The sequence below is a fragment of the Erpetoichthys calabaricus genome, chromosome 5 (genome assembly GCF_900747795.2).
Source record: "Erpetoichthys calabaricus chromosome 5, fErpCal1.3, whole genome shotgun sequence".
NCBI classification, from domain to species: Eukaryota; Metazoa; Chordata; class Cladistia; order Polypteriformes; family Polypteridae; genus Erpetoichthys; species Erpetoichthys calabaricus.
This window is the reverse complement of record NC_041398.2, coordinates 114181681-114197027: the sequence shown is the minus strand read 5'-3', so window position 1 is coordinate 114197027 and position 15347 is coordinate 114181681. Positions and strand designations below refer to the sequence as shown.

Sequence of the window (15347 nt, the reverse complement as noted above, 5' to 3'; positions counted from 1 at the left end):
TCCTAAGACACATGGAGAAAGGCTAATGTCAAGTGCCGCCACAAAGAACTGAGACAACAAGGGCTGTTTTATTTCCCTCAGGTGACTTTTTCTTTTTTTTTTGCTTCATTTATGTTGTCATTTAGGAGCTAGTTCTTGTAAGCAGGCATTCACCCTGGTTTTGTAGGTCCCAGTAAACTCTGCAAAAAAAAAACTCTTCACCAGCTTCACTTTTCAGGCAAAACAAAGTCTATCATGACATTTGGTAACAGATGCACTTCTGTTTGCTATTATTTCAGTCATTGTATCAGCTAAAACAATGTAGAAATATACTGTAAGACATCAGTTCCCCCAAAAGTATATCTTGTGGACTGTAGGGGGCACTGGAGTTCCCCAACACCTGACATAGACTGACACAGATACAAGTCCAGTACAACACAGGCTTTTTATTGTGTGCTTTCATGGGAAACTCTTCCCCAGTCATTTTCCACAGCAATAAGCACAGCCACAAGCACAGTACAAAGCACAGTCAATACTCTCTGTCTCCACCTTCTCTGTCTCTCTCTGCATCCTCTTTCCTCCATCCTGACTCAGGCTGCTGGAATGAAGTGAAGCTGGTCTTTTATGCTGCACCTGGGGGTACTTCCGATGGCTTGTTGGCACAGCCCAGAAGCACTTCTGGGTGCAGCAGAAGCCCAACAAAGCAGGACTCTGCAGTCCCCGCAGTGCCACCTGGTGGCACCCCCAGAATCCAACAGGGCTGAGCCAGCATACTTCAATTTCCGGTGCACCCTGTCAGAACCTGTGGTGCTGTAGCAATCCAGGGGTGCTGCCATCTAGTGATCCAGGGGAAGATAATGCCTTGTGCATGCTCTCTACCCCAGTTTTTCCATCACAAAGTTATCCTAGCTGGCTAAGGGGTCCGTAGGCCATCAGTCCCAATCTATTCATTCATTCAGTTGTACACTCAGTATTGAAAAACTGTTGAAAAACCATTAGAGAAAGTGCTTGGGAAGTGAGCCTGTTGCACGTGTATGGATATGAAGTACTTGTAAGAAGAAATTATGTTAAAATTACTTTTTTTTTCTTTTCACTGAAAATCAAGTGGAAAGGGTAACATTTACCTGTACTTTGAATGGAACACTGGAATAGAAGAGTCACACTTCCAGAAATCTGCTCCTCACAAAAGACCCGACAGGTGTAGTTTAATGAAGTCAGCTGCGTCATGTTTGAGGGGTGAACACGGCAACTTTCCACACTATAGCAAAAACTGTTGTTCATGTAATTTAAAAAGATTTGACTTTCTGGCTGAAGAGGGGCTGTCACAATGATTTCCAAAGTTGTATTGTCATTAGACCCTACCAAAAAAAAATAAAAAAACAAGCAAATTACTTCAATGGACCATATTCACTTCTTCATAACAGCAACCGGCATCTAAAATATTTAACACATCTAAAGACCTGTAACACCCAACTGTTTGAGTTTTTTTTTTGTTCTTCTCTAAGACTGTCCCAAGATTTACTTTAGAGGTTTGTTTCTATTAAAATGTTAATGTTACAGTTTGTTCAGAATGGGAAGTCAAAACTTCCAAAAACCTGATCCTGACACAATAATGAATTATTTTTCAGGAATTGAATTCATCTAAAATGAAAAAAAAAACAAAAAAACAATTTCTAAAATAGCAAATTATTGAACTTGAGAAAAATGGACAAAATAAGTACTCAATGTGAGGTTAGTAACACTAACAAAAAGTTTTGAGATGTGATCGGAAGAATAGACGTAGTCAGGAAGACAAAAAAGGTCAATACTGAAAAGACAGCCGCACAGTACCAAAACGTGAGATAAGAGCCAAAGTCATGAATCAAAAAAATAGAAAATAAAAGCAAATTATTAATTTGGAAATGTAAGAAGGGTGTTTGGAATCTGTTTGCTTGGATGAGAAAGAAATCTGTTGGGTGATCTTTTAACCTTGAGCATGGGAAAGGCGCTATATAAATAAAAAGTGTTATTATTATTATTATTAACCTGTCATATCATTTTCAACTAAACAGGGCACCACACTAACAACATGGGACTCCATCCTATTGTAGGGAATGAACAATGAACAAAAAAAATTGTGGCAGGATCAGTTGTGAAATATTTTAGCAACAACAAATGTACACAAAGTAATGGAAAACTGAGTTCAGAATTGAAATCAGTGACTAGGAAAACTGTTAAAATAATAGCAACAAAGCACATAAAAATTAAAGAAAAGTTCAAATTATAACAATAACTCAAAGAAAAAGAATTTAAAGAGAAAAAATAAATATAATGAAAATAAATGTATTAATAAAATACTAAAGCAGCTATGCCTCAAAGTTGCAAAATACACAATTACTAATTTCAGAAGTTCTGAAATGCCTGAGGATCAAGAAAACAAAATGGTCAGAAGAGACTACAAACTTAGCAAAAGGGAAAACAAGAAAAGACAGAATACAAGTGGAACGTGGTACTCAACAAGGATGTCCCCTATCACCATTGCTCTTTGCAATCTCCATTGAGCCATTGGCTGTTTACTTTTGAGATGCCTCCGAGATAAAGGGGATTATCAGAGAAAGACTTAAACAGAAAATATCACTAAAGTCAGATGATATGGCACTGTACATATCAGACCCACAAAATTCTGTGCCAGCAGTCCTAAAAGCAGTAGAAGATTTTCAGAAGATATTTGGACTCAAAGTTAATTTGAATAAAAGTGAGCTTTCTCCAGTATACACTCTAGCACACAATATTAGACTGGACTCCTTCCCGTTTATCTTAGCAGATCAGTTTCGATGTCTAGGGGTAAATATAACAAGCAAATATAAAACTCTTTTTCAACAAAATTTTGCTGTCTGCATGGAAAAAAAATTAAATGAGATGTGAATAGATGGTCTATCCTTCATCTTACATTAGCAGGAATAATCAACATTGTTAAGAGGAACATCCTTCCCGAGCTTCTTCTTCTATTTCACACCATCCTCATATACATTAACAAATCTTTTTTTAAGAAAATAGATTCAATCATAACCTCATTTATGTGGAATTTGAAATATCCACATATCCAAAGAGCGACTTTACAACAACCTATAGAAGAAGATGGCACGGCACTACCTAACTTTCGATTTTACTACCGGGTGGCAAATACACAGGCAATAAAGACCTGGACATCAATTTTCCACCTCTCAAACAATCCATCCTTACTCACCGCCTGTCTTACCTGACCTTCATTTCCTTGTGCCCAATGAGACCTTGTTCAAAATTCACCACCCAACTCAAATGTTGCATGCCACAGAATGTCTTCAAATTCCTACCTCTTCTGGGTATCACTTATAAAATCTATAAACGTGTAGAGAAGCCTTTTGGTTGTATGGCCAACATCCCACACCAAGTGTCTTGTGAAATCTGACTTTGTGCTATGGAAGACTTAGCACTTTTACAACCATTCATCTATGTAAGTGTACTAAACGTATACAGATCTACTGCCCTACCCATATGAATGTAATGTGAACCTAAGAATGAGTACACATTTTTAAATTCTCATAATGCATATTCAGTTGAGTGAGAGGGGTGGGATTTATCAGAACTGGGTGTTAATTATGTGAGATTCTGCATTTAGATCTGGGGGTGAAGTGTGCACCCATTGTTAGAAACACTGCAAACAAGACTCATTAATGATAACTTACAGCAAAAATCTACTTATACAAACATCATTCTGTGATGAGTAAGACAGGAAATCAAGAAGAGAAGTAAAATGACCCCTTTTATTGGTTAACTGAACAGTTTACAATATACAAGCTTTCAGGGCAGCTAAGGAAAAAGAAGAAGAGGTCTGATAAAGGGGCTGAGCTGCCTTGCATATTGTAAACTGTTCAGTTAACCAATAAAAGGGGTCATTTTGCTTGACTTCTCATTGCATCCATAAAGGCTAAAACAGTACAGCACCCTACTACTAGGAAATCAAGAAGACAGAGATAACTGCCTTGCCTTCATATCAGCAACAGCATAGTAAAGCATAATAATTTATGAACCTTACCTTCAAATAATGTGTCCCGCTTGGCACTACAGAAACTGCCTGTCTAAGAAGATAAACATCATGGCTGTCACTACCCCACTTAGGGACTTACCACTGAATATTAACCTGTCACCTGTGGGGAAAGGCACTTTAAGAAGAGAACATTCTGTGGGCTAACTGCCAGCCCTAAACTTAAATATCTCCATGGCTTTAGAAACCTAGTTTAATGTGTTTAGGTACTCCCCAAGTAATAATTAGCTGCTGGTAAAAATATTGTATATCCTGCGAAATGTGTTTTAGCTCCTGCATGTTTGTTTTAATTACAATGAATTGTTCTCATCAAGACCCAGTGGCTAATCAATAACTATTCAACCGAGGCACAAAGATGAATCACCCAAAGCCCATGAAGCTTTTAAACACATATTAGCGATGGGAGGCATATTGATCAGCTCAAGTGGAGGGGGCTCATTTCACTTATTGCCTTTAAAGCTGGTCATCATGGTCTGGTGGTTGTGAGTGAGATTTTCTAAAATGCTAGGTCTACCTAACAGAAGTCACTCCTGACACCCTTTGATTTTTGGAGTGCATGTTTAATAAAATATTTTTTGTTTTGTTGGGAAAATGTGTTAAAGTTTGTGGGTAGCGCATTTGTAGCACACCTGCATCATGGTAAAGAGACCAGGGTTCACGTCAATGGTCCTCCCTGCATGGAGTCTGCATGTTCTCCCCATGTCTGTGTGGGTTTCCTCCTATAGTCCAGAGACATGCAGGTTAGGTGAATTGGTGATCCTAAATTGGCCCTAGTGTGTGTGTGCGTGTGTGTGTGTGTGTGTTTGTGATGCCCTGCAATAGATGGGCACCCTGTCCAGGATTTGTACCTGCCTTGCACCCTATGCTGGCTGTGATAGCCTCCAGCAGACCCCCACTACCTTGTTCAGGATTAAGCCAGTTAGAAAATGACTGTCTGACTGTCTGACCAAAGTAGGAAATTAAAGTACATTCTGTTTCAGCAGTTCCCAAGGCAGATTATTGCTGTGGCTGATGTGTGTTTTGTAGTAAATGGACTGATGGCAATGATTTCTAAAATTTCAGACCTGATTATTGAAACTGTTATCTTCTATTAAATCCATGTCTAGAATAATAAGGTCACTCTGCCTGTCATGTGGTTACTTGCAAATTAATGGAGCTAGAATCTTGATCCGGGTCCTAATCGAAAGCTTATGACTTGATATATACTGGTGTCATGAAAAATTTGATGTAGCGGCAACCTTGCCAAATTGACCTGTGCTTGTGCGTTTCTTACAGCAAAGTGATAGGCAAATAAAGTGATTGACAGAAAAAGAAGACCAGCAACATCTGCTGAGCATCAAGCAAATTGCAGAGTCTGATAATGTGACAAGAAACAAGAAGAAGAAGAAGAAGAGGAAAAGAAGCACAATCTTCTAAACATCAAGTCTAGGATAAAGAAAGCAGGAACAAGAAAGATGGAGAAATGCATGTGAGGTCTGCATGTAACTACTTATTCTTGATTGAAAGCTTATGGTCTGATATGTTCTGGTAATGCAAAAAATTTCAGATAAATTTCCATTTTTTGTGGAAATAAAGTGCAAAATAAACAACATATATATGTGTGTCACTTTGCTCCAAATGCACATTGACCAAAAAATGGCATTTCACACTGATAAGGATGTATGTTTTATTTTATGCAGTTGAATAGATAGATAGATAGATAGATAGATAGATAGATAGATAGATAGATAGATAGATAGATAGATAGATAGATAGATAGATAGATAGATAGATAGATAGATAGATAGATAGATAGATAGATAGATAGATAGATAGATAGATACTTTCCAATGGGAAATTCAATAAGGTGAAAGGGCAGAGGTACGTCACAACTCAGACAATTTGTGTAGTTTTGTTTTGTTTTCCTTTTTTAACTTTCTGATATTTTTTTCTTTTCATTTTTATTTTTCTAGTTTTTGCTTTCTTATGTTTGTGTGCCCACTATGAAGTCATATGTTGTATAAGTTCGACTTGATTGTATGCGATATTATGTTCTTCAAATTAAAAAAAAGAATTCCAAGTTCATCGAGCTTGTATGTTTAGCTTGACATCTCAGATTTACTGTCTGCCCAAGACCATGTGAACACAGCATATGCCCATCGCTGGTCATGTGACACATGTCCTACCAGAAGATTCCAAATTTGGTGGGCCACAATTGCACATAAATAAAAAGGCCAGGAGATAAAACCAAAGGTTAAAAAGTTGGACCAGAAGTCAAAACCAGGAGTTCAGATTACCAAGCACTACACTCAAAATGCTAAACAAGAATCGAAGTCAAATGGTTGTGGCGACACGTCTATTTACTGGATTGTTATAATGAAAAAAAAAACATGCACAATTTTGTCAGTTTATCTATGATCTTGTAGTACCTAGAAGGGCATGGCACTGATCTTTGTACCATCATCATACCATCATAGAAACAAAGTTGGAAACCAAAAACAATAGGGCTACAAAATGGCTTGAAAAGCAGAACCAAAACTGAAAGTGAAAATATAATTAAGCAGAAAATAATGACATAATCAGGTTCTCAATTTAACAAAACACATAAATTGTCCAAAAACATGAAAAAACAAGGGTGGGGGGTAAAAGAAAATTAAACTGTACATAATCATAACAATACATTATGGAATTGCGACTCACCTATTTAAGACGATGGCGCACAACAGCTTCTTATTCAAGCATTGAATTAACTTTGCAAAACCAATCTGAACAAATTACTTGATTAATGTGAGTTAGGGGCAACAAAAATAAGTCAGATTAAGGAAACCAACCTCCCTTGTCAACTATGTCTTTGGTTTTGCATTCTGGCTTTCATGTTTGGTGTGGTTAGCTCTACTTCATACTCAGATGTGAGCTTGTTTATCAGACTTTGAGTCTATCAGTACCCTTTGACTTCTCAATCTCCTGATGTTCTTCTAATGCTAAGTAAACAAATTTATCTGAATTACCTCTAATGCCTGAGCTGTTGCCCTCAACTAAATAAAATGGCATCAGAATGGCACAGAATATTTTCAACAACGTCCATTAAATGTTTAATGCTTAAAAGAACCAAATATTTGGAATCCTCATAGTCCAAACTCTAATAAGGGATGATTAAAGAACAGAATATTTCCAGGAGAAATCATAAAAATCATAACAACAGGGAAGTGTTGTTTTTGCATATTTTTCCACAGCTTTGATTCAATAATAATGTGAAGAAAGAAATTCCAAGTATGGGTTCCACTCACCAACTGCTACAGCGTCATGACAGAGCACCTGAGTGTGATTTTTACAAGCCCTTGATGACCACTGTGAGTAGGTGTGGTTCTTCATGTCTCCTAGTATGCAGAAGATACTCCCACCTTGGACAGTTTTAGAAGAAATATTTGCGAAGCTTTCAGATTTAATGTTTCCCTTTTGATGGTGTTTCTGACAGAACCAGAGAAGGGAGATGTTGACAAAATCTTGAACTGAAAATTCCTTGGGACAAATGCTGACACATGAGAATGTAAAACCTGTCAGAAAAGAGACAAATCAGAGAAAGACATCATTATTTTATGGAGTAAGAAACTTTGTTTGTGACACAGAAAAATGAAATGCTGAGCATATGAAGAGGAGATGATATAATTTAGACCATGAAGCTTAGTTTGATAAGTCCTATTATCTCTATTCAAAAAGCCAAGATTTCTATTTCAGCTACATGTCAGTAACATAACAAATTTCCATTATGCTTTGAGTGAAAAAGTGCGTCTTAGATTCTTTTGTCTAAAATTGGTGAACGGAGGTCAAATTCACAAAAGCACTGAAAAATCACAATAGAAACTCACCAACACCAGCACATTCAATGAACCACAAGGAACTATGGGTTTTCCTCGACCTTTGTAGGGCTGAGGGCAACCCGTTGATTATGATGGTGGTCCGGCCTCTTGGGGAACCACCCACTAAACACAAGAAACATAGCAGAATACTCAAACTCAATAACATATACATACTAAATAATCAACACTACTGGCATTAAATAAAAAATAGACACAAATATCACATTTGAACCCCATCCAGGACTGAAACCCTAGCTGAAATATAACAGACGAAAAACAGAACACAGAGGTCAAAAATCCACTAAATTGAAAAAAACACAATGATAATCAAAAATCCAATAAACCTCACCAACACTAGCACATTCAAAGAGCTGCTAGAAACTGTGGGTTTTCCTCAGCATTTACAGGACTTTGGGCATTCCCTTGACGATGTTGGGCAGGTGGCCTGATCTTTTAGGAGACCACCCACAAAATTACATGGCCCATACAAAAAGATACATAGACATACAGAAATTAAATGATCAACAGTGTTAACATAAAAAATGAAAAAAAAAACACATACATGAGAAATTTAAACCCCAGGCAGGTGGGAAACTCTGGCTCAAACAAATCAACATGTTTATTTTGGAATAAGACTAAACAAGATAATACCATACTTAAAAGTAAAGAAAACGCTACGGATCCTCTCTTCTAGGACGTCTTTTATAGCTGTTAATTCCTATCTATCTGGTGAGGTTGGCTCATCTTCTTGCTCATCTTTTAGGTTCCTCAGATTCACTCCTTTCTCATGTCCCATCTCACTGTTTCTCTCTGAGGACTTCAGCCTCTCTTCCTTCAGCCAGTGAACCCTTGTCCAACCACTATATCTAACTCTAAACACGGCACAGCTCTGGTCTTAGGCAATCCCTCTTTAAGCTACATTCAGAGTTACTTTGATTTACTTGCCCTTGACTCCAAGCCTGGGGTTATGGGTAAAATGTTTTGAGTATAGGAGTATTCTTCCAGTACTGAGAAAAAACAATATTTTATTTGAGAGTGACCAGAACATGACACACAACCAACAGTCAAATAACCTGTACTATCTTTCATAATCAAAAATTTGAACCCTAAAATTGTAGTCTAAAAATAATTGCAATGTTTCTTGTTCTCCCACAGCCCATACCAAACAAGCAGAATTATGTTTTCAATGCAAACTGGGATAACCCAGCAATCCTTGGGATTGACATTTATGAAATCACATCAATAACGTCACAAAGGTGTCGGCACTCATAATAAAAATAGAACAGAGTCTGGAAAGATGTGAAAAACTATTGATGCCTTTATAATCAGATTAAAAAAATATTTGAAGGGGAGAAATTAATTCTGCGTGTTTCAAAATTATGAGAGTAAAAGAAACAAAAAATTTACATAATATAATAATAAAAAATTATAAACATTTTGAATTATAACAAGGGCTATCAGTTTACAACTCCTGGTGTCCCTTCACCCTTTAAGCCCCTTAAAAGATCTTGTTGCAACCTCAGCTTCCATACTAACCATTTCCTAAAAGTAGACAACAGGGTCTTACTTCTGCCCAACAGCAGCTGAATAGAAGATTACCTTTTATTGGCAATCTGGTCACTATAATGGACAATGAGAGGAAACAGAATGCCCAACAAAAAATAGTGAGCAAGGAAGGACCAGGAAATCAATGACACAAAAGCAGCAGGCCAAAAAAATGATGGCCTGGAGTGAGTGGTACTAGAATGAATAAAGATAGATTGTCCACCAAAACTACAAAAAAACAAAGTTAAAGGTAAAAATAACCAATGCAAAAAAGTCCTAAACATAGCTAGAAGTCCTAAGCTCAAACTACAATAAAATGTAACACAAATCAAGTGAACTGTAGTTTTATCCAAAGTTTCGTTTGTGTGCCATCTTACACAGGAAACGAAGAAAATTCATTTCTTGACATAATAAATAAATCAAATCAGCAAAAAAAAACATAAAATCAATCAAATAAGAAACCTGGATGTATTACAATAACAATAAAGAATTTTAGCAACAGGAAAAACAAATTACACAAGATCAAAATGATAAAAAAAAATGATTGCCATCAGTTCAAAGACCTGGAAGTCTGGACGGTCTCATTCTCTACAGCTTTATTGGTGACACCACTTGCTAGTTCCTGTTCTCCTCCATGAAAGCCTGTCTTAGTTCACTCTTCAATGCCTACAGCAGAGAAAAGGAACACAATAGAAAGGATACACTTAGTTTATATTTTTAATCTTGGCTTACACTTCCAATCAGTTTTTAAGAAGCTATTGGACGAAAATGATGCAGAAGTGGGGTCCCTGGAGATTGTCTTCATCCACTTCAAAGAAGCTGGAGGCATTTTTTTTGGGTATGGGCAGCAGGGGATGTCTTCTGTTATGTTCATAAGATGAGCTTAAAAATGAGGAGCTAAGCTATTCTATTTTTATACCCTTGGTCTCTTTATTCAAAACTAATGTATTACGCGTTACATGTATTACTTCCAAGGTTTTGTGTCATTTCTTGTATTTGTATTTTCAGGAGCTGAGGAAGCCCAAAATCCTGCTTCAGTTTTGAATGTGCCTCAACCTTGCATATCTGCCGCTACTAGTGTGTGTAAATTTTGACCTTTGCTTGCTTTTTTTTGTGCTCATTTACTCCTTTGTGCCTTATTATTCCGATTTTGGCATTTCTCTTTCTCTACTTCTCAGTCACACAATCAATTTTGTATAATAAGTATTAATAAAACAGGCAGCTGCTTTAGTCCTTTCACGTTCATCTAAGACCCATGAGATCTTGCTGGCTGAGAGAGATAGTTGTTGTGGGCTGGCCTGAAAAAAGGGACCTCCACACCACCTAGAATACACAACTACTCCCCCAGTAAATTCCAGTGCAAACCAGCTGAGGAATGTCAGGTTTGTCTTACAAACAGCCCTACAGTGAATTAGGTTTTATAGAGTGTCTTTCAAGGTGAATGTTATTATAAACTAACTGTCCCCTACGGCTAGGAAACAGGATAGTGAGGAGGGCACTGCCCGGATCCCTATTCCTGATGTCACATTTTCTTCTCCCCTCAGCCTGCAGCCTCTGTCTCGGATTATCGCGAATATGTCGTTCCTGCAAGCAAACTATGATTCTTAACATGATGAGAGAAGTCAAAATCAACCGGAATCTTCAAGCAAATTATAGAAAAAAAAACCCCATCTAAATCCGTTGTGTAGTTCTCTCATTCACTAACTAAATGGAGGTAAGGAACACTCCGAGGCTGGCTGGTGAGTGAGGAGGGCCCCGTCCCCTTCCCTCGGCCCGCTGCGTCTCTCTCGGTTTCACGCAAATAAATCAGTACTGCAAGCAAACTATGATAGCGCAATGAGAGAAGTCGCAAAATCAACCAGAATGTTCAAGCAAATTATAGAAAAAAACCTGATCTAAATCCGTTAAGTAGTTCTCTCGTGAAAAGAGGACAGACAGACAGACAGACAGACAGACAGACAGACAGACAGACAGACAGACAGACAGACAGACAGACAGACAGACAGACAGATAGATAGATGTTGGATTTTATATATATATAGAGATGTATTAATGCAAATATTCTGAGTTGCCAGGAACATTTGCTTATCTCAGTGGCACTGCACACAAGCCAGGAATCCATAGGGTACATCCCCCCATATGGATCTAATTTAGAGTAACACCCTGCCATAAAACACAGGTTAATGGGATGTGGGAGAAAAAAATGGAGTGTCTGGAGAAAATGTGCAGTACCGACCCTACAGTGACACTGGCTGGGCTCAAAATTAAACTCTGGGGCTATCATATGCCAGAGCTTACCACTAACACAGGTGGGCAAAACTAAGTTTACAGTTGGGAATACACAAAACACAAAGTTTATTCTTGTATTAGTATTTATTAATTATTGTATAAATTACTTGTATTATTTTCTTCTTCTTCTTAAAGCTATTGAGTTAATAAAGCTATTGCAATAATCATAACTGCATGTTTTCTTCCATACGAACAACTGTAAACCTACTTTTGCCCACCCTTGACAGTCCTTGCTGCAAACAGAATGGTGTAAAATGTGGTTTGTTTTCAAACTAAGGCTCTAATGGTAGGGCAGTTGTAGAATTTGAAGTTTATGTATCCTTGCAGTTTTAGAATCATCTTCTTAGTCAGACAGCTGAGCTGCCATACTCATACTGCTCTACACAGAAAAGCCTGGGTATTTATTCTTAGAAAGAAATGTGCATTGTAGTTCAGGGGTAAGTGTCAATACTTATCAACTTTGCAATCTAAGGAGGAAGATCTTAAATTATTGACCTAATTATAAAGCTGTATTCACTCATAGGCCATTATTAACAACAACAGTGCTATGTGGTTAGGGACTGGATTTTTATTTAATTTTTGTTCGTTATTGCCACTGTCTTCTCAAGATCTCAGTATATGAACATCTGTTTTGCAAAAAGGAAAACCTGAAAAGGAAGTGGTTAAGGTTTTAGGGTTTCAGTAAGAAGTTAAATCATGAAGTATCGCAAAGGAGGATGCTACTGTCCTTTGCACTAGAACTAGAGGATGGATCCAAACATGCAATTATATAATTTAAAAAATATTTTTTCTCCATCCTTCAGCTCGATTTCCATTCTCAGTTACTGTAAATTTCCTGTTTTAGCCTGTGGAGTGAACGGCCAGTGTACTACATTGTTGCACTGCTGCCTATATAAGATTTGAAATTAACAAAACGTTCTCAAGCTTCTTAATCAGGTTCATAGTTATTGGGAGGAAGAGCCTGTCCTGGCAGCAATTGGGATAAGGCAGGAACCAGTCCTGCATGGGATGCCAGTTCATCACATGTCATCTTACTCACACACTCACCAACTCAGGGCTAATTTAGAGCAGCCAGTTCATCCTAACATGTGCAGAAGAAGAACCCATACAGAGACTTCAAGCTTAGGACATTTTATTGATGAGGTGTAGCAGCAGTAACCATTTCTCGACTGAGAAATGAAGTCTTCACATTTTTTTAGGAAGTCACATAAGTAAGAGGGCAGTCAGGAATCTAAAATCTACAAGTGTGAGTGGCAACGGTATTGAAGCGGATCAGGCCTGCTGCATTCCCAGGGTTTACATTTACTGACATCCTGAGGAGCCTTTGAATCAACATAGGCACCTTTTACATGGTAACCATATTTGTGCGATCAGTCAGTCAGTCAGTCATTTCCCAACCCACTATATCCTAACACAGGGTCACGGGGTCTGCTGGAGCAGGAACGAGGCAGGGTGCCAGCCCACCACAGGACATTCACACACCAAGCACACACTAGGGACAATTTAGGATCGCCAATGCACCTAATCTGCATGTCTTTGGACTGTAGGAGGAAACCGGAGCGCCCGGAGGAAACCCACACAGACACGGGGAGAACATACAAACTCCACGCAGGGAGGAACCAGGAAGCGAACCCAGGTCTCCTTACTGCGAGGCAGCAGCGCTATCACTGCGCCACCATGCCGCCATTTGTGTGATCATCTCACTCCAAACATATTTGTGGTCAATGAAGAAATCCATTTTCATTTCTTTAAATAAAATTAATCCATGGTGATCAGTTATAAATAAAAACCTTAACTAGTTCAAACTGTATTATCCAAATTCAGGAGCTGAACAAGACAAAATGTATCAGATACCTTTCTCATCAGGGAAAACTCTGGATGGGGCTTTCAGTCACAGACACCTACAGATCACTTAACTTGGATGTTAGAGAACAAACATAATACTCGAAAAATGGACACAGACATATTGAAAACATGCAAACTTCACACAGACAACAACCATATTGTCATTTTTAATTCTCAGTCTGAGTTTTGTGTTTAGCTACTAGGGTTTAAGTTTTGAAAATAGTGATAATTTGGCTTTGTAGCATTGTCAGTGGTAGTTAATTACTTATTTCACTTCCTTCTTCTTTTAAAAAACTCTTCTTCTTTAGTTCCTTTTTTAGTGGTTATTCTGCTTTCTTTCTTGTTTATTCTTTCTTGAATTTATTTTCTTTCTTTATTCATTTACGTTTATTGTTATTGTTGTTGGAACTTCAATTAATGTACTCAGGAGATTTAAATTAAATAAATCTAAGTATCTTGTTGGACATATTTTTGAAGATTTTGTCCTTGGTGTTTGAGAAAGTTCATGACAGAAATATATTAAAATATATAACAAATAATAACTGCATAGCCAACTAGAAAAGTACAAGAATTAATTTCCTACTCTCCGAATGCCATTATTATCAGAAAGACTCCACTGAGGAGTGATTGACAATTTTTCCACCAACCACCAATCTTCTTCAGTGTTGAATTTGTACCTGTCTTTTCTGAAAGGTCCACATCAAATCCCTGCCACATTTTTTGTATCTGCCACTTCTTAAAGCTGTTTCCTCTTATATTTTCTGTGTGTAGCATAAATGTTCTGCTGTTTGCACAGGAGATGCGTAATGTGGAGTCTGGAGGTGATTTGGGCCAAGAGCTCAACTGGTGGCTGTGATAATGTTACTTTTGCTAATATTTTCTGCATTTGGGTCGATTGTGTACTTGATTTATGGTTTTTTGAGATAAGAGGTTTCAGTTCTAAAGTTTCGTTTTTGAGTAGTCAATTCTCCTGCAAGTTGTATTATTTTTTGTAAACTTTTGGCTTCCATTTTGGTTCATTCAAGCCGTGGCCATTTTGTGAAACCATTGTTAGGACAGTACCCATATTATCAGAGGTGGTAACCAGGTCAATCGATGTGATGGGTAGTTACGAACCTTAAAAACAAACCTTTACCATTCTTTATCTCGGAATGTGTATTTGGCTGTGAGCCCTTGCCTTGTTTTTGAGATCAATTTTTGGCTCACCCTTTGCCATTTTGCTCAGTGCTCTTTAATCTCCCAGTTTTAAACATTTTTTTTGGCTCATGTACATCTCCTGGCTTTCCTATTAAAACTTTTATTGTCAGTTTGCTGACTACACAACAGCAGGGTGGTAGTGCAGCCAGAGTATTTAAAAGCTATAGGAGAAAGAAGGATTTGGTGCTTTAGCTTTGATGTTTGAGGTCAGAAAAAGAATGAAAACTCTCACCAGATAAAAAAAAACACGTTATAGGAAAGCCCTGTGCACAGCTATGAGCATTTATCCCAACAAGCTCACCAATCCTGTTCACCATCATTCTCGAAAATAACAGAGAGTCGAAATTTAAAGGTCCTTCAATTAATAATAAAATAATAATAATCTTCATCATCTTGACTGCTCCCATTAGGGTTGCCACAGCGGATCATCTTCTTCCATATCTTTCTGTCGTCTGCATCTTGTTCTGTTACACCCATCACCTGCATGTCCTCTCTCACCACATCCATAAACCTCCTCTTAAGCCTTCCTCTTTTCCTCTTCCCTGGCAGCTCTATCCTTAGCATCCTTCTCCCAATATATTCAGCATCTCTCC

The 15347-nt window shown here is 37.8% G+C and overlaps 1 protein-coding gene across 2 annotated transcripts in view; it reads right to left on the bottom strand.

Moving 5' to 3' along the window:
- Positions 1–15347, bottom strand: part of LOC114651901 (uncharacterized) — a 49190-nt gene that overhangs the window by 20709 nt on the left and 13134 nt on the right. For both annotated transcript variants that reach the window (XM_028801976.2, XM_028801977.2), the window contains exons 2-3: positions 7309–7575; positions 1104–1337 (exon numbers count right to left, since the gene is read on the bottom strand). In XM_028801976.2, the coding sequence (XP_028657809.1) occupies positions 1104–1337; positions 7309–7575 (501 nt within the window). The remainder of the gene's footprint in view (positions 1–1103; positions 1338–7308; positions 7576–15347) is intronic.